Raw genomic sequence first — 27,304 nt, 5'->3', positions numbered from 1 at the left:
CATAGTTTGTGTTTGTTCTTGCTTAATTGATAAAGTGACTAATTATCTTTTGAAAATTTTAGCGCTTTTTACAGTTCCACTACAAACTACTCTTCTTGTACATCATTACACTTTTTGTCTGACTCAAGCTCTTGATGAATGCCTATCATTCTACTTTGTTTAACTAAAAAGTTCAGCTGCTCCTACATATCATAGTTTTCCCACCAACATTTTCGGTTTTTTACAGTTCTTTTTACTTAGCTCAATTTATTGTTTATCTCTCAACAATTCATTTCATATATATTTTTTATGTAAATAATCTTGCTAATTCCTAGACGAGTAGCTGAAAAAATGTATAAAAATCTATTTTCAAAAAAATTTGCTCAGAAAATCAAAAAGTTGTTTTTGTCTTCTGTGTTGCAACACTTTATCATTTTCTTGCCAAGGATTAAAAGACAAAGAGCAGGAATTTAATTTTTTTTCTCTAAAAAACCTTGATAGTTTTTAATATGGTAGCTTGATAGGTCTTGAAATATCAATTTTCAAAAAAGCATGCTCAGAGCATCAGAAAATTGTCGTCTTCGGTTGTGACATTTTGCTTGCCAATGTTTAAAGGACAGAGTTTATCAACGCTGAAGGTCAAAATCTGTTTGCAAGATATAATATTATTGGATCGGGGAAACAAGTAACAATATTCTTCTAAACAATTAAATTGCCCTCCAGGGACTTATCTCTCTCTCTCTCTCTCTCTCTCTCGTCTCACTTGCAAGCATATAAATACATAAATACATAAACACATTCAGACATATACTTTCAACATTATATACATGAATACGCATGATTTTATACATAAAATTTTTATTCTTTCCTTTCTTTGATATATTCATTCAGAGATAAAAATTTCATTTTTGAACACATGCAAGCAAATATACGGACTTGTTTTGATAGAAACAAACATAGTTACACAAGTATATAAAAAAAAATAAAAGACAAGCTTTCCACATCACACTGTACATTTGCAAATGTATTGTCAACAAAAACTGCTTCTGACTGTTCTTTGACTTATTTCAGACTATTTATGAAACTGAGTTATTTGGTCCTACTTGTTTGAACAAAATGAAGTCCACAAAAATGACTTTTGAGTGCTTTTTCTTAGCGCAAAATCCATTCCAGACCATTCTAGGACTTCGAAAAATTTTTGGAATTTTTTTCTCAAAAATTTGAAATTTTTGTATGTTTCGACCCCCCTATACTGCATGGGAGAAAAAAATGAAGTCAACAAAAAAATCAATTTTGAGTGCTCTTTCATAGCGCAAAATCCATTCCAGACCATTTTAGTACTCAAAAAAATTTTGGAATTTTTTTCTCAAAAGTTTGGAATTTTTGTATTTCAACCCCTATACTGCTTAGGTGAAAAAAAGTGAAGTCAACAAAAAATCACTTTTGAGTGCTCTTTCTTTGCGCAAAATCCATTTCAGACCATTTTAGGACTTTAAAAAACTGAAACATTTTCGAAAAAATTTTTGAATTTTTTGTGTTTCGACCCGACCCTATACTGCTTAGGTGAAAAAAGTGAAGTCAACAAAAAATCATTTTTGAGTGCTCTTTCATAGCAAAATCCATTTCAGACACTTTTAGGACTTCAAAAAATTTTCAAAAGTTTTTACAAAAAATTTGAAATTTTTTTCTAAGTTGTAGGCATCAGGTGTCTCATATGGGATTTTTCGAGTTTTTTAAAAAATCACATTATGATATTCTATGAGTTTAGGATCTATCCAGTTATTCTCTAGTGAATATTGGAACAGCCGTAATTTGCCCAGTGATTGTAGGTTGGTGGGTTCGAACCCCCCTCCCTACAGGAAATTTTACCTCTGAGAAAAGTGATTTTCTCTAAGTGAAATCAAATTTTTTGGGCTAACTTTCGCCAGCCTGGGTGAGAATGCACCCAGGCTGGCAAAAGTTAGCCAAAAAACTTGATTTGACTTAGAGAAAATCACTTTTTCAGAGGTAAAATTTCTTGTAGGGGAGGTTCGAACCCCCCCCCCCCCCCCCCACAAGCACTAGGCAAAGTACAATACTACTCAAATATAAAAGAGCGTGGTGTCTTTTCAGTCTCTGCTTGGCTGGAGGCGTACATCCAGTATTTCAACTGCTACACCCATCCGGCGTCAAGAGTTTTTTATCCGAATTTGTAGAAAGTAGCTAAAACACGTTGTATTTCTCATCCTCGTTATGTGTTGAAGTCGGTGAGTTGCCGTCGTCTTAGGTCCCTGTCGGGTTAAGTTTGTGACTAGAGCCATCAGTAAGTGATCCGCATCTTTTCAGGTGTAGAGCTCGTAAGGGTTCCGGTTACAAGATGTGCTGGCCAGAAACGTCAGTCCTGTCAAAGTGTCCAGCTGTCTTGAAGTGAGGATTTGTTCTCAGCTCGATGGAAAGTTGTACTCTCTAGTCTCTGTCGGTTGTACAAGGTGTTTTGAATTCATCTCCATCTGATGCAGGGTTGGTTCCGGATTTACCAGCTTACCTTGTGGTTAGAATCCATTACTAGCCACTGTACGAGCTACTTAACCTTTAAACTTTATAAGTTTAACTCTTACTGAGTCAGCTCAGATCGGAGAAAAAAAGAAAAGAAAAAGATACTTATTTTCAATTTTCGGAAAAGGAAAAAGAATATCGAAATAATCAATAGACAAAGAGAAATCAAATAGAAATATTAGAAAAATATAGTATAGATTTTTTGAGTTCTTGAGAACGGTGGGTCTCAGTTTTAGTGGGACAGTGACCCTGTGGGTGGGTCTTTGCCCATAAACGGAACTTGTTTTCAAAATTCTAGGCTCTATCGTCAGGGTCCCGGAAAAACTCGAGAAAATCTTTATCACATGCGAGGCAAGCGGCGAGGCAAGAGGATATAAATCAGCATTGCAGTATGACTGCATTGCCAAGAGGTAGTTCAATATTTGTTGCTCCTCTGCAGACGGCTGTCAATTGGCCAGATTGTCCGCAATCAAGTCTCTGTAGAGAAGGTTTAAGGTTTGTTCATACATGCTCATCGTGGCGCCTCCTTCTACACACTGGAGATATTCAATTGGGACAATGATCTGTCGATGCATTCTAGCGTAGAGGGAGATGAAGAGCAGATAGTTCTTGATTAGGTTAAAACTCCTCAACATCCCTTCTTTATAGCTAGAATTAATTATATAGCTATAGTTGAGATAAAACAGTGAGGTGATTTTTGTATTAGCGAAACGAAGCCTCGATGTAATATGCAGAAAATGGTTCGTACGGTGAAAATCGCGTTGGACAAACAGGTAGTTATGAATCGTAAGAAGCATTTTCCTACGACTCATTCTGTGAGTCCGGTTGTTCACATCCATTTTGTGTAGGATGCAAAAATCCGTGTTGTATAAGAATGGGTCGTATTTTTGATAAATGCGACGAAAAGTTGTGTCTCGTATGAACATAGTGTTCAGATAATCGTTTTGGCGATCTGCAAAAGCAAAAAAAAAAATACTTCGATGTGTGCCAAGAGCGTTTTGTTAAATGCGCGTTGATCCGGAAACAAGCATACTCGAGAGAAAGGTTCCCATCACGTCCTTCATCTACATCATCTTCGTTCTTTAATTGACCGAGAGAAGATGAGCTTGCAGTGGGTTTAAGCGTGTGCCCTGGTGGAGTGGAGACATAATTTATCCGCTCTGGAACGTAGATGCCGAGTTCAATGTTAGTCCCCAGAGGATTTGTGAATTGGTAAAAATTGAAGCTCGGGCCTGGTGGTATGTGAAACCTTCTTTGTCTTGGTGTGAAAGGTTTTACCTGGGCCTTTGATGAGGAGGTCTGTGAGCCTCGTGGTTGGCTGGCTGTATATCCAGAAGTGGCTGGCGACTGTGGCGCGTGCACGTGTGAAACTCGAACGGGAAATACCTTGTGTGTGATCGGTCGAGGACGTCTTCTTGGATAAGTAACCATACCCCGACAGTTATTTGTGGAAGCGGGTCTGTCACATAAAAGAGTTTGTGGAAAGAATGATTGGTGTCTTGGCGGAGGCACATTGGGAGCTCCGTATCTTGACATTGGCATCCGAGTGATGCCAGTGTAGGCATCTGTGGTGGAAGATAGGCATTGGGTTGTGATCGGGAGCGAGAGCCATGCACTCTTCCAAGAGAGGCCCAAACGGGAACCACTGTGTCTGGTGTTGAGTCGCTCGCAATGAACAGTGATAATTTTTACGAAGAGGAAGAAGAAGTGGCGGGAGAATGCAGAGGGTTCACCCGCGAATGGTTGACAGCGTCCACACACTGTGGCTGTGATGATGCCTGGGCCATCGTGAAGAGGGCCGGTGTCTGCATCTCGCAAACTGGTTCCGGCACCGGATGGGCCAATACCAGCAGCATGAGATATGAGGAGAGAATGTCGTCGACGTCCAGCATGATGAAGTCATACTCCGTCGCTTCGGCATTTGAAGGGATCGGTCATCCTCCATCATCGGAAGTCGGTGTTTAAAGACGAGTACTTGGTAACTTCAGAATGAGTTCTTTTGGGATTTCCTGATATTTAGGATCATCCTAGAATGAATCTCTTGAAAATGAAACAGCGTGTGAGCGTTGTCGTCTGTTAGGATTAAATATGTGAAAGCATACTGATTCAATGTCTGGTTTCGGTTGTGATTCTATAGGTTATTCATAGCATTCATAGATCAAATGGGAAGAGTTAAGGCTCTGAGTGTTTTAGAGTTGTTGTGGATAGGAGAAGAATATACTCTTATAGAATTTTTCCAACTCATTGTGTAATTAATTCAATTCAGTTTGAGAAAGTGGAGTGTTGTTATCAACAGAGTGCTTTCTGTTTCTTTTCCTAGATGATGATTGCTTGTAGTTATTTGAATCTGTTTGTAAGACATCAAAAATAGTCTGTGAGAATACTCGAAAAAATCCTGTCGTGATTACTCTCGCCAATGTGATCTTAGATTTTAAAAGAGCTCTCAAGTTTTAATCTTTGAAGGCGCTACGAAATGAGCCAAATAGACACTGTGAAAATTTAAACACTGTCCATATGATGGCTATTTCTTTCAATAAGTAGCTTGGGTATCCAAATCCTCCAATAACGGAGTTTTTTAAAAAGTTTCATTGATAAGGTCTCGCCAATCAAGGCAACAAAGTGTTGATTTTTTTGCCGTTAATAAGCATTTTAGTAACAAAAATTGTATATTGGCTCTGTAACTATGAAAACTGAGCTTGTAATTGTTCTTGGCGTGCTAAATCTGCAAAATTTGCTGCTTGTGCAGCTTCAAATTTTTCTGCGGCATCATCTGCTAATTGGTAATTTTCTTTTTATCTTTTGAGTTAGCCCAATCTCTTTGACTATATATGCCGAATAGTTATGCTGTAAAATTAATTTGTGTAAAGCAGCGTTCAATTTCATCGGCTGTGAATATCAGTACGCGATTTCGTGCCTTAACTGGGGAAGGCGTTAAGCGATTTGATTCATCGCTATCCGCTTCTCGTCTATCCGGTCCAGACAAAGCCTACTTGGACTCCATCTACAGCCCTAAGTTATAAAGAGTAAGGGCTAATTATTTCTGCGCGCTACGTAGGCTTACCTAATTCTCTCAGACTAACCACTTCTATGAAAATGAGGATAAACTTCTAATAATACGGTGGTTAAATAATACAACACCGGAGTCAAAGGTATACACATCGCGCAACTCTCTAATAGACTGACTATGAACTGTAGAGTAAGCCATATATAAAAGAGAATAGTGTCTTTTCAGTCTGTGATTGGCTGGAGGCGTACATCCTGTATTTCAACTGCTACATTTAGAACGTAAAAAAAGCTCCGGTATGTTAGGTTTGGAACGTAAGAAATTGTTGGTACTTTCGTTTTGAACCCTAAGAAGTTATCTTTTTTTTCTGTATGATTATTTGCGTTTTTTGTTTCTATTGTAGGCAAACTTTTTGATAGCTTTCTATTTGCAGCAACCTCAAAAGTACTTCTTAGAGAAATTCTTGTAAAAATTGTGCAAGCTTGTTCAAAATTTTGAGTAAGTCACTTGCCTTCAAATTCATATTTGTGAGACATTGATTGAGATTAGTTCAATAAGTCAAGTTATAGTTAGTTTTGATACAATCATAGGAGGGGAAGTAAAAAAACATTGTGTTGTTTAAACCAAAACATGCCGACAAGTTATTTGTGCTTTTGCTCAAAATGGGCAGAACCACACTCTATCCGGAAGCGTCAACAGAGCTACTGAGCTTTTTTTCTTCCGAGAAGAATTTATTAAGCACATGCGAATATAAGCTCTTCGGTACTAGCGGATTCCCAGGATTAGGTCGTGGAAGTATGAACGGTAATCTCCACGCAGAAATAGGCCATGATTAGACGATTCAGACCGAAAATGGGGCAAGATTCGGATCTTTCCGATATACTGTAGAGTTGCGCAAAAATGTGACTTAAAACAATCATGACCAGAGTGCGGAGTTGTGCGGCTAAAATTGGACCAGCTGAACAGAGCCAAATGATAATATGTATCCGAACCAATAATTTAAATTTGATTAGCAAAACAAATTGATCGGTTAAAATTGAAGTACTCGAAAATGTAAGAAATTGTGAGTTAGCCGGCCGTCGCCTGATTGTGAATGGTGTGCGATTGGGTCAGCTCTACCCGAAGGGGGAGAATGCGATGTTGCGACCACGGGTAGACCTTCATTACGCTGTTGTATAGGTGTTTTTTGTTACCAAAGAAGTTGCCTTTAAATTGATGCGTTTAAAACCGACCAATCAGAGATGTGCAAACCATGGCATTGTGCTTTACGCTCATAAATAGACTTATGAATGCTTTGAATCGCTAAATTGTGACGCGTAGAATTGGCAACTTGCAAGTACCTTTTTGCAAGACACACTTTTTGTAGAGTGAAAGACGAGGCAAAGATGACGATGCACGAGTTTGAATCCCTCTACCAGTCGAGTGTGGGTTATGGAATGCGGAAGGCACTAAGTGGACAGCAGAACCGACAGGATGTCAACCAGGAGATAGAAGACCTCCAACTGCATGTGAAGCAACTCAAAAATAAGTGCGCAAACAGCCCCGCCCCTTCTCCCAGAAAACGAAATTGCGAGTGCTGTAATCCGAGTAGAAAAAGCGTTGAAGGTTTTTGTGAATTACTGGTCTGCGGATCAATAAATTGATTCCAAAAAGTCATTGGAACGAAGATTTACTTTGCTCTTTATATGAGTTTCTGAAGTGGGTTCCCGACCAGTAGTGGGAAAAGGGGGCTATCAGACCAAAAACTCAACCCTAACGGGTATTCATTTTTGTCTGGATAAATGCCCCTTTTACCCACCACACAATATAAACATCGCCAAGCCAAAAACTCAGTCCCAACTGGTATTCATTTTTGCCGGATAAATGCTCCTTTTTTCCCCACTACTGCCTAATAATAGCTTAACCTTACTTATGTTAGAGCTTTAACCATTAGTTTAATTTTTCAAAAATAGAAAATTAGGCTAAAATAAGCCTCCATCCCACCAATCAAAATTTAATAGTGAAATCACTCTTAATTGCCGCCTTTTTAATAGTGATTCTTAGTACAAAAATCGTGGTTTTCACACTCAAGAATGATTTCACCCCTTTTATTAAAATTTTTAAGTTTTTTTATTATTTTATTTTAATTTTCATTGAATTTTAATAAATTATATGTTTTCTTTTACTTTATCTATATTTATCATACTATTTATACTATTTTTTTATTTATCTATACTCTTTGATAAATTTATATTCTCTTTTACTTTATTTATATCTATACTATTATGTTTTTTATACTATTTTTTTATTTCTTTATACTCTTTGATAAATTTATATTCTCTTTTACTTTATTTTTTAATTATTTATACTATTATTTTTTAATTTGTTTATACTATTATTTTTTTATTTATTTATACCATTATTTTTTATTTATTTATGCCCCCTTTTGTTTATTTTTTCTTTATACTATTATTTTTTTATTTATACTATTATTTATTTTTTATTATACTATTATTTATTTTTTTATTTATCTATGCTCATTGATAAAATTTATTTTCTCTATTTCTTTATTTATATCTATACTATAGTTTTTTTGTTTATATATGTGCTCTCTGATAAAATTTATATCCTCTTTTAATTTATTTATATCTATACTATTATTTTTTTGTTTATATCTAACCTCTTTGATAAAATTTATATTCTCCTTTGCTTTATTTTATACTTACGCTATTATTTTTATATTTATGCTAGTAATTCTTATTTATATCTATACTCTTTGATAAAAATTTATATTCTCTTTTACTGTATTTTGATATCAATACTATTATTTATTATATATACAAAAATTTCTTATTTAAATCTATACTCCTTGGAAAAAATTAATATTCTCTTTTACTTTATTTTATATCTATACTATTATTTTTTTATTTATGCTATTATTTCTTATTTATATCTATACTCTTTGATAAAAATTTATATTCTCTTTTTCTTTAATTCTATCTATACTAATATTTTTTTATATTTATACTATTATGTCTTAATTATATCTATACTCTTTGATAAAAACCTATATTCGCTTTTACTTTATTTATATCTATACTATTATTTCTTTATTTTTATACTTTTTTTTTATTTCTATCTATACCCTTTGATAAAAATTTATATTCTCTTTTATTTTATTTATATTTATACTGTTTTTTTATATTTACACCATTAGTTTTTTATTTATATCTATGCTCTTTGATAAAAATTATATTCTCTTTTGCTTTATTTTATATCTATACTATTATTTTTATTTTTATACTATTAATTCTAATTTATATCTATACTCTTTGATAAAAATTTATATTCTCTTCTACTGTTTTTTGATATCAATACTGTTATTTTCTATTTATACTTATATTTCTTATTTATATCTATACTCTTTGAAAAAAATTAATATTCTCTTTTAGTTTATTTTATATCTATACTATTATTTTTTTATTATACTATTATTTCCCATTTATATCTGTTTTCTTTCATAAAAATTTATATTTTCTTTTACTTTATTTATATCTATACTATTTTTTTTTATATTTATACTATTATTTCTTATTTATATCTATAATCTTTGATAAAAATTTATATTCGCTTTTACTTTATTTATATCTATACCATTATTTCTTTCTATTTATACTATTTTTTCTTATTTCTATCTATACGCTTTGTTAAAAATTTGTATTCTGTTTTACTTTGTTTATATCTATACTGTTAATTTTTTATATTTATACTATTTGATTTTTTTAAATTACTTACACCATTATTTATTTATTTATTTATACTATTTTTTATTATTTATTTATACCATTAATTATTTAAAATAATCTATACTCTTTAATAAATTTTATTTTCTTTTACTTTGTCTATAATTATTCCATTGTTAATAGAAAAGGATACAAAATTTTTGTCCTTAGATGAACAATTTCCCCCATTTTGAGTATTAACATATCTTTCATTTAAATTTTCAGTAAATCCTCTAGGTAAATCTGTATTTGGGTATTGTTTCTTTATATGGGCCCTTATCCCATCATATCTCAAAACAGAACTTCTACATGCCTACTTACTTTCATCAAAATCAGCTAGTAGTTTTAAAGAATTACACCTGTTACAAGTTCTAGTTAAAGCTTTTTTATTTCTAGCTTTCACATTGACACTTTGTTTTGGATTTGGATTAATATTAACATTAATATTTGGATTAGGAATAGGATTTGGATTTGGATTTGGATTAACCATTACTTTTGGATTTGGATTTGGATTAACATTAACATTTGGATTTGGATTAGGAATAGGGTTAACATTAACATTTGGATTTGGATTTGGATTAAAATTAACTTTTGGATTTGGATTTAGGTTAACATTAACATTTGGATTTGGATTAGGAATAGGGTTAACTTTAACATTTGGATTGGGATGAACATTAACTTTCAAAATAGGAATTGGATTAGAAAGAGAATGGGAATTAGAGTTGGAATTAGAATTAGAATCAGAATTAGAATTAGAAATAGATTTAGAATGAGAAATTGAATTAGAGTTAGAGCTAAAACTAAAGCTAGAGTTAAAACTAGGAATTTTTGAAGCAACCCCCCGTATCTTTGAAAAGGCAATACGAATGCAAACACCACTCAATAATTTACTTCCACATACACACTTACTAATTTTATTGTTATGTTCTATTCTATAATGAAAAGGTAAAACCAAAGGAGATCCACATTCATAATTACACTCGAAACATTTTTTACCCATTATTTATAATTGGCTAAAATTTCATCCAAACTTCTAGTATAACCATTAGAGAAGATAAACTTAGCTAATGTTTCCATAGCTAACCTATTAAGAGTATTATGTTTATATCTTTTACCTAAAATCTTTTCATTACTCAATTCAGTTTTATCTCCAACAAAATTTATAAATTCATCTCTAAATTTTTGATTATTATAATATAGTTCATATAATTCATCTCTACCCTTTTCGTTAAAAGCTTCAGTTTTTTTATCATTATACTTTTCTTGTTAAACCCAATAGTTATATATGGAAAAGTCCCACCATGTTCTCACCATAAGCAAAGTTCACTAGTGAAGAAGTTGTTCTATTTAACAAATGACTTGCTCGTATCGCTGCTTGTGCTACAGTTTTTACTGTTTTATCGGGTTTAAAAGTATCATATATATCCATAAGAAGAAACCAACAAACCCCATTATACTCCCACTATACTTTATACAAATAGCAGCAAACTTTTCTTTAGTTAGAACATCATTCTGAATCTTAATACATTTCGAAGTTAGAATCTTATTAAAGTAGAATATAAAGTTATCTGTATTAATAGTATTTCTATCTGTAGCACTATTCAATAATGGTTTAAAAAGAGCTATAAGTTTATTTATCTCACCACTTTCCAATTTATCTTTTAAACTAAGGGCTTTAAGGTCTAGGAAACCAATTCTTGAGTCATATATCATAGTTCTATTTCTATCGATAATAATAAAAGTATCCTCCTAATATTATAATTATTCATGCCATAACGAAGTTCATCAGCCATTCTATCTGTGCAATTATAATATGTACTTTTTAACTCATTAATTATTTCATGGAATTTATGTTTACACTTAAATGTTGTATTAAAACTTTGAAATAGATCTGGCCATTATAAGTTGTTATATAAATAGTATCACAATTCATTCTGGACATATTATTTTTTTGAGCTGGTTTATGACACATTACTAGCATTTGAATATTTTTAGGTCTTCCTTCTGTAAAATAATTTTTATATGACTATTAAACTTATCACCCATATCATCAAGAAGAATGACACTATTTTGGAGTTTGAGTATATACTGTGTTCTGATCTTACTTATATCACACATATTAAATTCGTCATAGGGATTACCAGTTTCTGGATTTATCAAATCTCTCTCATCTTTACACACTATGATTATGGACCTCTGGTCATGTTCCACCATTTGCTTTTGCTCTTGTTCATAATCCTGCTCATTATCTTGTTCCTGCTTCTCTTCTTGTTCCTGCTTCTGTTTCTGTTTCTGATCTGTGAAGGGGTTTTGCTGATACAACTTCAAGTATTGTCTAACAAAATATGTCTTTCCTGTACCAGTACCACCATAAATAATAGTATGTAATGGCCACTTTTCAAAGTCAAATCTTACCATACTTCTATTCATAAACCCATCAAAGCTTTCTTCTAGTTTGGTATATTTACTTGGCATCGAATCATATATTATATAACAAACCTGTTTTATCAGAAGTATAAAATGTGCGAAACTTGTCTCAATTTTTATATATAAAAAAGACTTATAATTAGAATTATAATTAGACTTAGATTTAGACTTATGATTACAAGTTTAATTAGAGTTATAATTAGACTTATAATTAGACTTATAATCAGACTTATAATTAGACTTAGACTTAGACTTAAACTAATAATTAGACTTATAATAGGGCTTAGACCTATAGACTTACAGACTAATAGACTAATAGACTAATAGATTTATAGACTAATAGACTAATAGACTAATAGACTAATAGATTTAGGCCAAGCTTTATAATTAGACTTAGACTTTTGAAGTGATAAATATTCAAATGAATATTTATCACACAAAAACGCTTATCCTAACTTTTGAGGATTTCATTAATAAATTATGTATTAATAATAAAGCTATGAGTAATATCAGAATAGAAGATATAGGTAAAGATATAAGTCAAACCCCAATAGAAATAGTAATTAGAGATGAGACACCACATACTATCAATGATGATGACTTCAATATTATTGTTAATTTACATCCGACTGATGGCATTCATTGGGCTTTAGTTATAAGAAGAGAAGGTGGTCCTATGGTGAAGCATGGGCAAAGCCCCATATCTTCTTTTGATAGTATTGGCGTTGAGACTCCACCATTATTCTTAAAGGACTATGTTGATCTAGGCTCTAATGAGAGAAAACAAGAATATGATGAATTTTATTGTGGGGCTTATTGTTTATAATTTATCTATCTTATTGATAATGGATATAGAACAAAGAGTGCTGTGAACTTTAGTTAATCAAGTTAAATGTCCTGGAGCATATAATAAGTGTCGGTGTTAGTGTTGTAAAGCTCAAGTTGAAGTTAATGACAATGACAATGACAATGTTAATGATAATGTCAATGTTATTGACAATGTCGATGGTAATGTCAATGTCAATGTTAATGACAATGTTAATGACAATATTAATGATAGCAAAGCATGGTCGTAGACCCATAATGGTAACGTCAATGACAATGTCAAATTTAATGACAATGGTAATGATAAAGTTAATTACAATGTCAAGGTTAATGCCAATGTCCATGGCAATGTCAATGTTAATGGCAATGATAAACAGAGAACCTTCTTATTAGATGATAATGATAATGATGATAGTGATGATGATATAATATCTAGTAGAACTAAACAAAGAGATAAACCCCGCTTACAATGTATATGTTGAAGGATAATCAATGTTGGAGACAAGTCAAGAAGCAACCCCCTTTCACCCATCAATGGGGAACCTGATTTACTGATTGATGTCAGTGATAGCCTACAATCATGGCTGGATAATGAGAATATAAATGTTGCCGCCATATTCCCAAAAAAAAATTCAGATGTATATTATCTGGTCCTAGTGAATGTGGAAAGAACTTCTTTTAAATAATCTTATTCTAGATGGTGTAGACTTTGAAAAGTTGTATATCATTGGCCCTACTAGTAATCAATATGATGATATAGAGTATGATGATGTTGTTTTTATTAAAGAAATAAAAGAACTACCCCCACCTGATAAACTGCCTGACAACTTAATTAAACTAATAATATTCGATGATGTTGACCCCAAGGAAAACATTATTAAAGAAAACATCTGTAGAGGTAGACACAGTAATTGTAATATGATATATCTGAATCAAAATTTTTTTCTCATTAGATAGGCAGAGTGTTAGAGAGAATTGTAATCTGTTTGTTCTATTCCGTCAAAGGGGCGACGTACTTCAAGCAATACATAGAGACTTCATTAATGATGATGAAATTAATTTTAAAGATTTTAGCAATTTATGTAAAAAGGTATGGAAAGCCCCTTATAATTATCTTGTTCTCGATGAATCTAGAAAAAATATTAATGGTAGACTAAGAATTAATTGGGATAGGAAAATTTTTTAGTTTAATAAAATTTATGAGTAAGTTTAAGTGTCAGTATAAGTATAAGTATAAGTCTATGAGTAAGTATAGGTATAAGTATAAGTATAAGTATAAGTATAAGTATAAGTATAAGTATAAGTATAAGTATAAGTATAAGTATAAGTATAAGTATAAGTATAAGTATAAGTATAAGTATAAGTATAAGTATAAGTATAAGTATAAGTATAAGTTTAGGTATAAGTATAAGTATAAGTATAAGTATAAGTATAAGTATAGGTATAAGTATAAGTATAAGTATAAGTATAAGTATAAGTATAAGTATAAGTATAAGTATAAGTATAAGTAAAAGTATAAGTATAAGTATAAGTATAAGTATAAATATAAGTATAAGTATAAGTATAATTAAAAGTATAAATATGAGTATAAGTATAAGTATAAGTATAAGTATAAGTATAAGTATAAGTATAAGTATAAGTATAAGTATAAGTATAAGTATAAGTATAAGTATAAGTATAAGTATAAGTATAAGTATAAGTATAAGTATAAGTATAAGTATAAGTATAAGTATAAGTATAAGTATAAGTATAAGTATAAGTATAAGTATAAGTATAAGTATAAGTATAGGTATAAGTATAAGTATAAGTATAAGTATAAGTATAAGTATAAGTATAAGTATAAGTATAAGTATAAGTATAAGTATAGGTATAAGTATAAGTATAAGTATAAGTATAAGTAAAAGTATAAGTATAAGTATAAGTATAAGTATAAGTATATGTATAAGTATAAGTATAAGTATAAGTATAAGTATAAGTATAAGTATAAGTATAAGTATAAGTATAAGTATATGTATAAGTATAAGTATAGGTATAAGTATAAGTATAAGTATAAGTCTACGTCTAAGTATAAGTCTGAAACTCTAAGTAAGAATAAGTATAAGTCTAAGTCTAAGTCTAAGTCTACATTTATGACTATGACTAAATCTGTATCCAACAGACTTTTGGTCTACTAACTATGTAATATCAACGAAGTTGCTGGTTAGATCAGATGGGTCTTCGACCAGCTGTGTTAACACAGATGCAAAGTAAAACTCTATACATAACCATTGAAATCAATTGGTCTTCCATGCTCATCTTTAATATAAAATTCAATATATTCTATTCTATCCTTTGTTACATTTTGATATATGATATAAGTCGGTATAATATTTATCAAATAACCTGGTGGTTCTGTTAGAGTAAAAGTCTATAGTAGCTCTGTGTTATTACCATTATCTTTAACACCAGATATAACAATACAGTGGGTGTTAATGTTACTAAAACCATAATATCAATAATCTTTTGAGATGTAAATTTACCTTGTTTATAAACTGTTTTTTCTAAATCCTAGTATTGGGGCTATTGAGTTTTCTATATCAAAGCTAAGTGAACACTGTTTTATATTCCTTATACATTTCTTTGTATTCTTATCAAGTTTTATTATAACATTGCATTGTTTCTTCTTTTATTAATTTCTCTTCTTTCATTAATTTCTTCTTTTATTAATTCTGCTATTTCGATTAATTCTTATGCACCTGGTATAACAGCTAAAATTTCGCCATCATAAAAAAATTGATTATTCCTTCTATTCACATTAAAAACTGAGTTATTAACCGATAATCTAATTAAAACTAACTTTGTTGTATTAAGTATGGATTCACTAAAGTTAAACTTTTCTGTTGGATTTATCATTCTAAGGTTAAATGTGTGTTCTCCTTTAGTTGTAGTTAGAGCTTCATGTATCTTTTGTAGTTCATATAAGATTCAATTGTCAGTCATTTTTTTATTCCAATAGTATTAATTATATTTATAGGAATAATTATAATTATCTGTAAAGCAGGTTCCCGGATAGTTATGTTCATAGTTAGAGTTGTGGTTATAATTATACTTATTGTTATAGTTATAATTAAATTCTTTCCTTATAAAAATGGACTTTAATTTGGATGCAACTTATGTTTACAATAATGATGTACATAAAAGTAAGATCATAAAATATAAACCAAATGTTCTAGCAACAAGGAATACGGTTAATACTAATATTGATATCGTTCTCAATAGAGAAGAGAATCATTTAAATATACACGATTCATATCTAGAGTTTGTTGTATCAGATAATGCTGGTGGTGTGTTTGCTAGTAATGCTAATATCAGATTAAATAATTATGATATGATGGCATTATTTAGTTCAGTTAAGCTTGAAACTGGTGGTACGACTATTGATTATATAGATCATTATCATCCTAATCTATTGATGTATAAGTTATTAACTAGTACCGATGATGAATATGAGAATGTTTTTGTTAGAAATCAAGGTTTGAGATAGTCAACTTAAAGATGGTTTAGAAAAGATTTTATATGGGTTAGGATTTAAACTAATATTAAAAAGAAATAATAATGATAGAGCTCTATTCAGAGTTAATGCTGGTGCTGATGCAGTAGCTAATGATGGTAATATAGAAATTAGAGATACATCGTGGTGTGTACCTAGTATTGATCCTAGTAATTATAAAAGAATTATTGTACAGAAATGAATAAATAAAAAGAATAATATTGATTTCAGTTATTATGAAAGAAAGACATTTTATAAGAATGTGCCCAATGCTGCTAACTTTTTTTGGATCTAAATATGGAAAGTGCTATGAAAAAAACCACAATATATAATAATTGGTTTTGAAAATAATACTGTTAATGAACAAACTCATGATGAAAGTACATTTGATATAATGAATGTTATTGAATGTTATTGTAAGATTGGCAGTGAATTTTATCCCGAGGATAGAATGAATATTAATTATGGCATCAATAATTATAATGAGGTTTTTAAAGAGGTTGTTTTTTTTAATAGAGATTATAATGGATTACTTCATAATATTAAACCATATATAAATCACAGAACTTTCAAAAGTAGTTATAGAATATGTGTATTTGTTACTAGATAGCAAAATGGTTATATAGGCCAACAACCAATGCAACTTAATTTTAAATTTAGTGTTGCAGTTGCAGATGTTGTATGTCATGCATTAGTATTAACTGGAAGGGTTATTAGTGAGAATAGTGATGGTAAAAAGATGGTTTATATTCAATGTTATAGACAGGGTCATAGACAGTGTCATGGACAATGTCATAGAAAATGTCACAGACAATGTCATAGACAGTGTCATAGACAATGTCATAAACAATGTCATAAACAGCGTCATAGACAGTTTCATAGACAATGTCATAGACAGTGTCATAAACAGCGTCATAGACAATGTCATAGATAATGTGACAGACAATGTCAGAGACAAGGTCATAGACAATGTCATAGACAATGACATAATCAAACTATTTCCTACTAGTCTTAACAAAACCTTTAGCATAAATAATATCTAGTTTCTTTTTATTCTCTGGAGACAGTGGGGCTTCACCTTGGTATCCTAACCTTTAGCTTCAAGTTTAGTTTTGGGTTTAGTCTTGGGCTTAGGCTTTATTTTAGACTTAGGTTTGTCTTTAGGTTTAGTCTTAGACTTTACAACAAAGGATTATATTTTTTAACTTCCATTTTTTAATATATAGAACTATGAGTAACTTTAATAAGTTTAAAACTAATTCATATTGTGTTGGTGGTAGACATTATAGTGGTACTAATAATATACGAGGGGTTGTCACAGCTAAAGGAACTAAGATCTTAAAACGTAATTGTGTTAATTGTAAGAGAAATAACTCAATGACTGTCAGTGATGCAACAATAGAAGCTGAGGGATTGAAGGATAAAAGTGTTGGTAAATCTACTGTTAACTTTGGAAAGAAAGTTGCTAATAATCCAGTAAGAGCATTAGAAATAGCAAGTAAAATAGCAAGTTTAAATATTAGACTTTAAATCTAACTATATTAGAGTTTAAATATAACTATATTGGAGTGTGAATATAACTTTGATTATAGCTATAAGTATCGTTATGGGCATGGGTATAACTATGGCTAGCCTATTATTATAACTATGACTAGATATATACTATGACTATAACTATGACTAAGAGTATAGCTATAACAATAACTATAGGATACATCTAATGGTAAATATTAATACTAATATTCTTTTTACTAAACATACTATTATAACTAAACACTAATAACTTTAGTTTAAAAAATACTCAAAATATTCTTCTTGTTCTTCTTATATTCTTCATATACCTTAACTAATTCATTCTACTCATCATTATCTTTTTTTTATCATTCATTGATTTAGTATGTAGTTTATTAAACTTGTCACTAAACTGTTTTTTTAAAACATAAATTTGTGAATACTTAATTTTTTTATTTCTTATTTTAGTTTTAATTGTTTTTGATAATGAACCACAAACAGTTGCTGTAACAAAAGCTGTAGGCATAGAATAAAGCAGGCCTATACCCGGTATTGCAACTGATGTTGATGCCGTAGTTTTTGATATTGATGAGAATAAAATTTGTGTTATCTCAGCTACATTAATATAACTCTTATATCTACTTAAATTCTTATTATAGTTATTAGTTTCAGTTTCATAATAATTTCTAATATCTTTTATAATGTTAACATTATTATCAAGTTTATTATTGGCTAGGATTTTATCATTGATGGATTGTTATGAGAAGGAGCTAAGGTTAGGATAAAGTAAAGGTGCACTGGGTTTAGTTTCTTCCATTTTAATTAACTAAAACATTTTGCTTTAGCGCTAGATATCATCATGGAGATAAATATAGATATAGATAAAATTATAATCATAGATATAGGTAAAATTATAATCATAATCATAGATATAATTTTATTTATAGCTTGTTCTTTGTTGTCTACTAGCTTACTTTCTAATAATATAGCTATCATATATTGTACTAATGTCTTTTTATTCTTTATAAGAGCTTCATCAACAGCATAATTAGTCTTTTTATTAACTTCTCTAAATTCTTTTAGACCAGTAGTGAACACATCATCTAGGTGAATGTTAGTAATATTCTGATTAAACTTATTATTATCAATCTCTAGTTTTAATTGATTATACTTAGAGATGGTATCACTAGCAACTTTATTACAATAAATAACAGTATTTTTTTACTTCATTTGCCGATTTAATAAAGTCATTAATTAGTTCTTCATTAACAAGAACTTTGTTTAGTTGTAGGCTTTTAGTTGTTGTTTATCAATGTCACCCTTTCCTAGTTCAGTTATATTTTTACTTAAAATGTTTAATTTATTAGAAGAGGATAACAAGTTAATGTCACAATACTCTTTATTAACAACATCTTTTTCTCTTATGGGTGGGTGCACATTTGTAATTTTATAAGTATCTTTCATGTCAAAATTATCGTTACCTTCTTAGAATAATTGACGTGCCTTATTTGTTGTTAGATTATTGGTTGTTGCTGATCCGAGAAGTGGGTTCCCCGATTGTTGTTTAGCCTGATTGAATCTGTTTCTTGTCATCTTTGTATTTGTTTACAGAAAGAACTATTTTTAATTATTCGAAAAACTTAAAATTAGATTCAAAATTAAACTCGATTTTTATAGTTCCTGTTCATAGTAGTTACTCTCCATTCAAATCTTCTATCTTATATGTTGGCGGTTGTGTGTTTAAAACTTCATTAATTTTAAATAATTCTTTATTCCAGTTAGAAGTGTGTCCTTTAGAAAAGATATTACGTTTATCATCATTCCTGACATAATCACTGACAATAAGTTTGGGTGTTACTTTCGTAGATCTATTATAGTATTTAACTTTATCAGGAATATTAGAAGCATCAAACGGTGTCATAAAAAATGTTTAATGAAGGTGATTGTTATAGGTTATTACTGCATCATTTAATATATTTACCCAATTACCATCGCCATTGATGAACATTGACTTATTAATTATGAGTAATAACGTTCTATTAAATCTCTCTATAAAGGAAGCCTTTAAATCACTATGAATAGAATATAGTTGGGTTTCACATTCATTTAGTAAAGATTTAAATGTTTTATTGTAAAACTCACTACCTCTATCTACCTAACTTTTCTGCTTTTCTAATTTCAGAGCCATCCTGTGGGCCCTTTGATAGGATTGTTTTAAAACCATTAGTTATAAATAAACCAGATTTATTTTTCGATGGAATAGCCCAAGCATTTTTTGTGAACAAATCTATAACTGTTAAAATAAACTTATAATTATTATTGTTTTTACTTAGAGATGACTTACCAAATAAATCAGCTGACCATGTTTCATCTTTATATAGTGGTATTATTCTTTTTCTTCTAAACTTTGTTATTTGAGGACTGAATACTTCTTTAGCTATTATTTGTTGTTTTTCCACCATTTTTTAATTACCATAATTGATAACAAAATGGTCTAGTTGTTCTGGATTAATAGTAATCATAGATAATAGTTGTTTTGTTAAATTTAACATTTCATCATATAATCCATCATGCCCAGCTTTTGTTTCTAGCATAAGTAGTTCTAATCTTTCTATTGGACTATCTGCGAAGTTACAGCTATGATTGTCGAGTTTATCTTTAGTTAATTCCCTGCTATAATTTTTCTCTTTATCCTCTAATATACGTTTTATTGCCTATATCTACTGCTTCTCTTATCATCTTTTCTTAAATCATATCTAGTATCTAGTAAAAACCTTTTAATTTTGTATTTATCTTCCTGGATGCCACCATATAATACATCTGGATTAGTAAGAAAGTTAATAAACCCATCTGATAATTTATATATTTTATTCATAAATAAAAATGCACCCTGCTCTAGAGTTATATTAACACCGTTCATTTTATTTTTTCTAGTAGGAAAATTTACCAGATTTAATTTTAATGGATTATTAGTTTGAGCCCCTATTGAATGAAGAATATCGGCTGTGTTTGTATCAACAAAAATTGGTGCTATATCTTGAGTTTCCTTTGTGGTTTCCTTTAACTTTTCATTAATCTTGGAGGCGCATTCACCGATCTGGGAACGGGATTTTTGGATCTGCGAAGCAGTTTCCTCGAGAGCTTTTGTTTGTTTATCTAACTCTTGATTCTGCCAATCTATTGCTCTTAATGTGTGTTCACCCAATGCTAGATTCTGTTCACTATAGGCTTGCCATATTTCACCATGGGTATTTAGAGTTCTAGTTAGAGGATCAAATAACTCTTCTATTTGGCCATAGTTTTCTTGTTGTCTTAATTTATTGTCTAATCAATTCTTTCTGTTTAGTTTTTCTAGATTGCTAATTTTGTAAGTTGATCTAGCTTAGTCGTTTTTATTTGTAAAGATAACAAAATTAAGTTAAATCATTAGATAGTTTAAGAGCAGCTTCAATTAACTATCTATCATCTTTAATGGTGAGTCCTAGAAAATTATTAACCACTTGATTCTTATCTAAGTCTAATGATGTTGCATTAAGTTTATTTACTAGATCTCTTTTGAATAGGTATAGACTCTCATCATGAGGATAGCTTTTAATATTTTTTACATAAAATCTTTTATCATCAAAGTTATTCGGACTTCTTTTACTAGTTTTAATGGTTGACATCTTATCCCCGACTTTGTATTCTACATCCTTCTACAATTCTTTCTTTACTATCCATTAATGCAATATAGTAGTCTTCATGTTTGCCATTATTTTCGTTCTTTATTCCTTTCTCTTTTGCTGTTCCAGTTGTAAAAGGTTTCTGCCCGTGGGTAACCAAGCTATAGGTCTTTGGCTTTAATACTATGAATTCTTCTATCTCTTTACTTCCAAGTTCATTTTTGAGTTCACCTGGAACTTTATTATTAGCTTTGATTGGGCTATCAAGACTACATTCACTGAATCTTAAAACAAAACTATCAGTATCCATATAATGCAGCATTAGATCTTTGAGTGATGGTTGTAATACATCATAAAAGAAATTATACATGCGGAGTTTGATATGTTCTAATACTGTTGAGCCCACGTATTTTGGTTTATCATATTGTGTTTTTCTATTAGAGTGTAACTGTCGTATCTAATTACATCTTTACAATGGGGTTTACTAACAGGTTTAAGTATTTCATAATCATCTGTTAGAATCTTGGCTTCTAAATACTTTAATGGGTTCTCACAACTTTTACCAAATAGGGAATTATTCATTAACTTGAATATATCCTTCTCAGCCTCAGTCTTAGCTTCTGCTCTCATTTTATTATTGAGTTCGATATAATCTTTAATAATATGGTCTTGTTTGAATTTAATTATTCTATGAACCTTAGTAACTTTTATACCAATCTTAACAACAAATTTTAGCATTTTGTATTGTATTGGATTTTCATATTTATTGTTCTGATCTAATATTAGTTTCTCACTTTTTGATGAAGTTGGAGGTCTTTGTTTATATCCTAGATTACTATTCTCTACTTCTCTTCTATAAGGTAGTAATTGGAAGTTACTAGTTCTATCTTACATTCATTAGTATATTCTAAATCACAGATAAGCCAGTAGCCATAATCACTAGCATCTGGAGTGTTTAATACTTCGTCTAGAGTTGTGTCAGTAAAGCTGAAGTCTTTATATGGCAGCTTTTGCATTAATGCATAACCGTATAAGTTATTAGCATCAATGTACCAAATAGACCTTTGACTTTGACTTTGACTATGACTATTATTATATATCTATTGCCCATAACACCACATATACCACCTCTCATTGCACTATGAAATCTTTTAGGATTTGTTCATCTTGTACTGTTCCTAATTCAACTTCACTTAGTTATAGGAAACAATCAAAGCTGAAACCAGGTAAACTGATATAATGCCGAAGATTGAGTATATATATGTCTATGTTGAACTTAACAAATAGATTGAAGCAACGTTCTAATATACTGACATCCTTCTCCTTATACTCTAGTGTTAATTCTTTATCTGTTTTCATACTATAACTTCTATTAAACTCATCAACTTCAGATTGGGGTAGCAATTTATTTGTTAGCGATGATCTAAAGTCTTGTATTGATAACTTGTTCATTTTATTATTATAGCTATTCACATTCTAAAAGTACTCATAAGGATATAATGTTTTACTTTTAACTTGATAAACATTTGCCATTTTATCTAGAGACATTGTCATAAAATTTTATCTGTCTATAAACTTTAGTAAGCCCACTCTAAACATTCTAGCTTTACCATTAGTACTAGGTAATACATCAACTCTTCTCTTATTATTATTCTGATTAAATAACTCATTAAGTAATAGATTGAAGTCGTAGCCTTTACCATTATGAAATACAACTGGAATGAAGTTTTGTTCTTTATAGTTTAAGTTACAAATATTATATGCAGGGCCTCTATATTTACCTGTCATTGGTATCATGATATAATTTATCTTCTTTATTAACTATCATGGGTTTGTTTAACATGAAATTATTCTCAGTTTCTATTTCCAATAGATCTTTGACATAATCTTTGGTACAGTCTGGAACAAACTATGATTTGGAGTTTCCATTATTACTAAAGCCAACGGCATTAGGTACATGATCAGATATTTTATATGTATTATCGCCAATCTTTTCATTAATGCTGTCCATATAACATTCAATATCGCTATAGATGACATTCTCGTTGTCACTTCTTCACTTCTCCTTGTTTATAATGGTTCTTGAATTTAATTTCTTTTGTTTTAGGGCATACAATCTTTGGTTTTGTTTGTGTGCAGCATTCATGAATTTCATCTTTTTGTTCAGTGGCAAACGAAAGAGAACAATTATCACAAAACCAATACTTTGCATGTTTAGCATTAGGTCTTTCCAATAATACTTCTATGTTTTTAATTAAAGCGCCGTGTTCATCCCATGCTAGTATTCTTACATTCTTACGACCTTTGACGAATTTTGAACATTTCTGTAATATTTCTACTTTAGTATCGTCTTCAGTTGAGGGTTGGTAAAACCATATGTTGATGTTATATTTATCCGGTATAGTTGTTAAATAATCCTAAATGTTTTCATTATCTTCCCAGTCATCAACTAGGTTATTAATATATTTACTTTCTCTAGTTGCATGGTCAGCTGCAGGGAATAATGCGGCTGTAATCCACAATCGCAAGCAGTTAAATTTATTGTTTTCAATATTTAATATCGCTTTTGGTTCACTTCTTAGTCTGGGTGGTAGTTCAGTTTAAGGTCCTAATGATGGCTTAGTTCTTTCTACGCTTAATTGCACGTCCGATATTCCAATAAGTTCATAACCGTAACCATAGCCTTCATATGTTTCTTTAACATGATCAAGCCATTGGTTTAGATTCAGTCAATGATTTTTAGTCATATATTCATTAGTTCTAAAGCTTAATTTAATGGCCTTTGGGACCCCTTCTTCGCCATCGGGAGTTCTTTTTCTATGTACGCAATTAGCAGTGACTTTATTTTTATTGCTTTTAAATGGTTTAAACCCGTCTAATATTTAATCTATTGGCTCATTAATATCTTCGATAAAACTATCATCAGATTTAGTAATATATAACTGTTTTTGATTGAAGCTTGATTTAATATTGAAATTATTGTCCTGGGCTAAATTTTCCCTCCAGTGTTTATTCATGTGGGTTTGTAGACCTACATCATTTTTAAAAGTTTGGCCGCAGACCCAACATGGGACTAGAGTTTGGGGTTTAGCCCTGGTTTCAAGTTCAATATTAGACCCAATTTAGTTTGGGGGGCTGGGGGTGAAGCCGTTTTAATTTCTGGTAAAACTTTTTTAGGAACAAGAATGTAGTCATCTTCTTCAGGGTCATACACTCTCCATGTTTTCGGGCACGGGTTGGGGCTTGGGTTGGTTAAGGGTGGGTCTTGTTTCACCAACCGTGGGTGAAGCCTCTTTAGGCCCTGGTTGGGGTGGTGGGCGTGAAGCCCTTTCAGCTTCATCAAGATCGATAATCATATCTCTCGTTTTTTTCTGGTGGCTACCTGATAAAGTGTGTTTGAGAAAATCGTTCATCGAATTGAAAGATGAATTACAGACGTCGCAAAAGTTTACATTGCTGTTTGTAGGGTGAGGCATGGTGTATTTTATTAGAGAAATTTTCGGAAAAAAATAGTTTTTCGACAATGAAAAATCAAGTGTGATAAGTGTAAAAATAAGCCTTGGAAGGAGTGTAGTGATAAATGTAAAGAATTAGAATATAATTGTTATGTATGTGGGGATTTAGTCAAAGTAAAAGATTATATTAAACATTTAGGAAAACATTATGATAATCCGGGCCAATATCTAGGGTGTAATATGGGTAAAATTTATAAACATGTTTCTTTCTGTAGGTTTAGAAATGGAAGATGCAGATTGTGCATCTATCCTAACGGATATAGATAAACACATACCAAAGATAGATTCAAGGAATATGTCAAAAGATTTATTATAAAAGTTTAGAGTTAAGCTATAATTAGGCAGTAGTGGGAAAAAGGAGCGTTTATCCGGCAAAAATGAATACCAGTTAGGGTTGAGTTTTTGGCTTGGCGATGTTTATATGTTGTAGTGGGGAAAAGGGGCATTTATCCAGACAAAAACCAATACCCGTTAAGGTTGAGTTTTTGGTATTGATAGCCCCTTTTTCCCACTACTCTTACCGCCAATTCCTAGAAAACAAATAACCAGCTATATTCCGCTTATTAATGCTGCTTATTGTGTTTTTATTGAGCTGAAATAGATTTTCGCCTTTTCCATTCTTTACCACTTTGAATGAGCTGTCATTTTGCCCGGCTTCAACTTGTTGCAAGGTTAAAAAGCTAATTCTATAATGGTCATTGAAATGTTTTTGAGGCAAGTTGAAAATTGGATTCTTTTTCGGGAACTGTAGTTATAAAAGCACTAAAATCTAGATGGATGAACAATGAAAAAAATTGCGATTCTTCAGAAGAAATTGTGATGATCACTTCAGCTTTCATTTATTGACAACCTAAATGAGAAATTGACGCGTCAAAGATCAGTGCTCGACCATCAAAAGAGTTCCTAATCGTCTAACTTAGAGAGACCTGCTACCCTCTCAGTTACTTTTTCAGATTGCAGTATTTATATACCCTCTCACACCAAATCGATCATTTATTGTTGTCATAAGTGCAACCCCTCGGTCATTCGTAACAGGGGGAAGCTCGAAGAACAATTGTGAAATCTTGTGCTGTTTTCAGACTGGATGAGCTGAACGAGCGGAGCGAACAACTTGAGGTGGAGGAAAGGGAAGGGCGGGAGGAGAGAGAAAGAAGACACAGGGAGGCATCTGAGGACATATCGGATACGAATCAGAAACTCAAAACTAAATTGAAGACACTTCTAGGCACAGTAATGGCACATTGATTTTAACAATCTCACTCCACTGTCGGCTATCATTTGAGATCTCACCAAAGCATTCGTGTTACCCCCGCACCAAAAAAATTAAGAGTACTAGAGCAGAGCATATGAACTCATAAGTAAATTCATATTCATTATTTCAAGGCACGGTTATCTTGTAAGACTCTTGCAAGTGTATTACAAGATAACCGTCGCTTAACAAGACTCTTGCAAGATCTGATGTACAAAATAATTATCTTGTAACAAACTTGCAAGAGTCTTTCAAGCTAACTGTTTTTTTGGAGGGGGGGGGGGCAGCTATCAGCACAGATATAAACTACACTCCTCAATGACACAAGGTGTAAGGTAGACAATCATAATTTTCAAAACCCATTTTAACATGAAAATCATGAACTAGTTGAAATATAGTCATAGTCGAATAAGAAAATGCTTTTTAACATTTTTACCAAATTCAAGCTACTTGCAGACGTTTCTTGTCCTGAAATAGATTGTTTAAGATTCTAAGAAACTTGCTGTCATTGTGCAACTGTTTTGTGAAAGAAGTTCTGTGGCTATGTACTATTAATCAAATTTCTCGAGATCTATGTCATCTGCGAGGGGCCGCTATATGATATCCGTTGTCGCAAGTTGATACCCAGACATCAAGTATCTTTGAAAAAGCATCAAATTTTCTATCAACTTTACATGCATTTTGTTTAAATTGTATGAACCTTGGTAGATAATCATTTATTTTGCAAGCGTCTCACAAGAAATACGGTTATCTTAAAAGAATCTTGCAAGACTCAGGTACACACTAAAAAAAGTTCAGGTAAATTTACCTGAACCAAGTTCAGGTAACTAGAAGTTCAGGTAAAGTTCAGGTGTAAAAGCACCTGAAATACACCTGAACTGAAGTTCAGGTAAATTTTCACCTGAACAAGTTCAGGTGTGGTTACCTGAAATTAACTTTCATTGCATTCAGCAGTGAAACAACAAAAATTTAGCAGAAACTAAAACAGAATACAAATACAAACTTTAGGAGAAACATCAACACATTTATTAGGCAGTGTCCAGCATTTTTTTTAAAGTATTTGAATTTTAAATTTTGCAAAGTTACGGTAAAGTTTAGCATCAAATTTTCCCGCTCTTCAGCTCTACTGATGTTTCTAGATCGATCAAGTAATTAGGGAACCATTAAGGGTTTCTGAAACTTATATCAATACAGAAGTTTCAAAAAAACGGTTTACAAAGACTTTAATTTCTTTGAATCATAACAACAGGAAACGCAGTGGTTTTAAAGTGGATCAACTTGAATGCAATCACTCTTCCCTATATAT

At 31.2% G+C, this 27,304-nt stretch overlaps 2 protein-coding genes across 2 annotated transcripts in view; both read left to right on the top strand.

Moving 5' to 3' along the window:
• The window catches only part of LOC142341319 (uncharacterized), a 151,685-nt gene extending 146,151 nt beyond the window's left edge, over positions 1–5,534 (top strand). The window contains exons 11-12 of the mRNA XM_075392244.1: positions 4,194–4,467; positions 5,385–5,534. Of these exons, the coding sequence (XP_075248359.1) occupies positions 4,194–4,467; positions 5,385–5,534 (424 nt within the window). The remainder of the gene's footprint in view (positions 1–4,193; positions 4,468–5,384) is intronic.
• LOC142340991 (33 kDa inner dynein arm light chain, axonemal-like) overlaps positions 1–26,137 on the top strand; it is a 41,351-nt gene extending 15,214 nt beyond the window's left edge. The window contains exons 2-3 of the mRNA XM_075391797.1: positions 6,885–7,046; positions 25,829–26,137. Coding sequence (XP_075247912.1) covers positions 6,904–7,046; positions 25,829–25,994 — 309 coding nt within the window. The 5' untranslated portion in view covers positions 6,885–6,903 and the 3' untranslated portion in view covers positions 25,995–26,137. The remainder of the gene's footprint in view (positions 1–6,884; positions 7,047–25,828) is intronic.
• Positions 26,138–27,304: the final 1,167 nt, after the last annotated feature.

The sequence above is a fragment of the Convolutriloba macropyga genome, chromosome 6, assembly GCF_964194025.1.
Source record: "Convolutriloba macropyga chromosome 6, txConMacr16.3, whole genome shotgun sequence".
Lineage (NCBI taxonomy): Eukaryota > Metazoa > Xenacoelomorpha > Acoela > Convolutidae > Convolutriloba > Convolutriloba macropyga.
The sequence above is the reverse complement of the archived record's forward strand: the minus strand, read 5'-3'. Positions and strand labels throughout refer to the sequence as shown.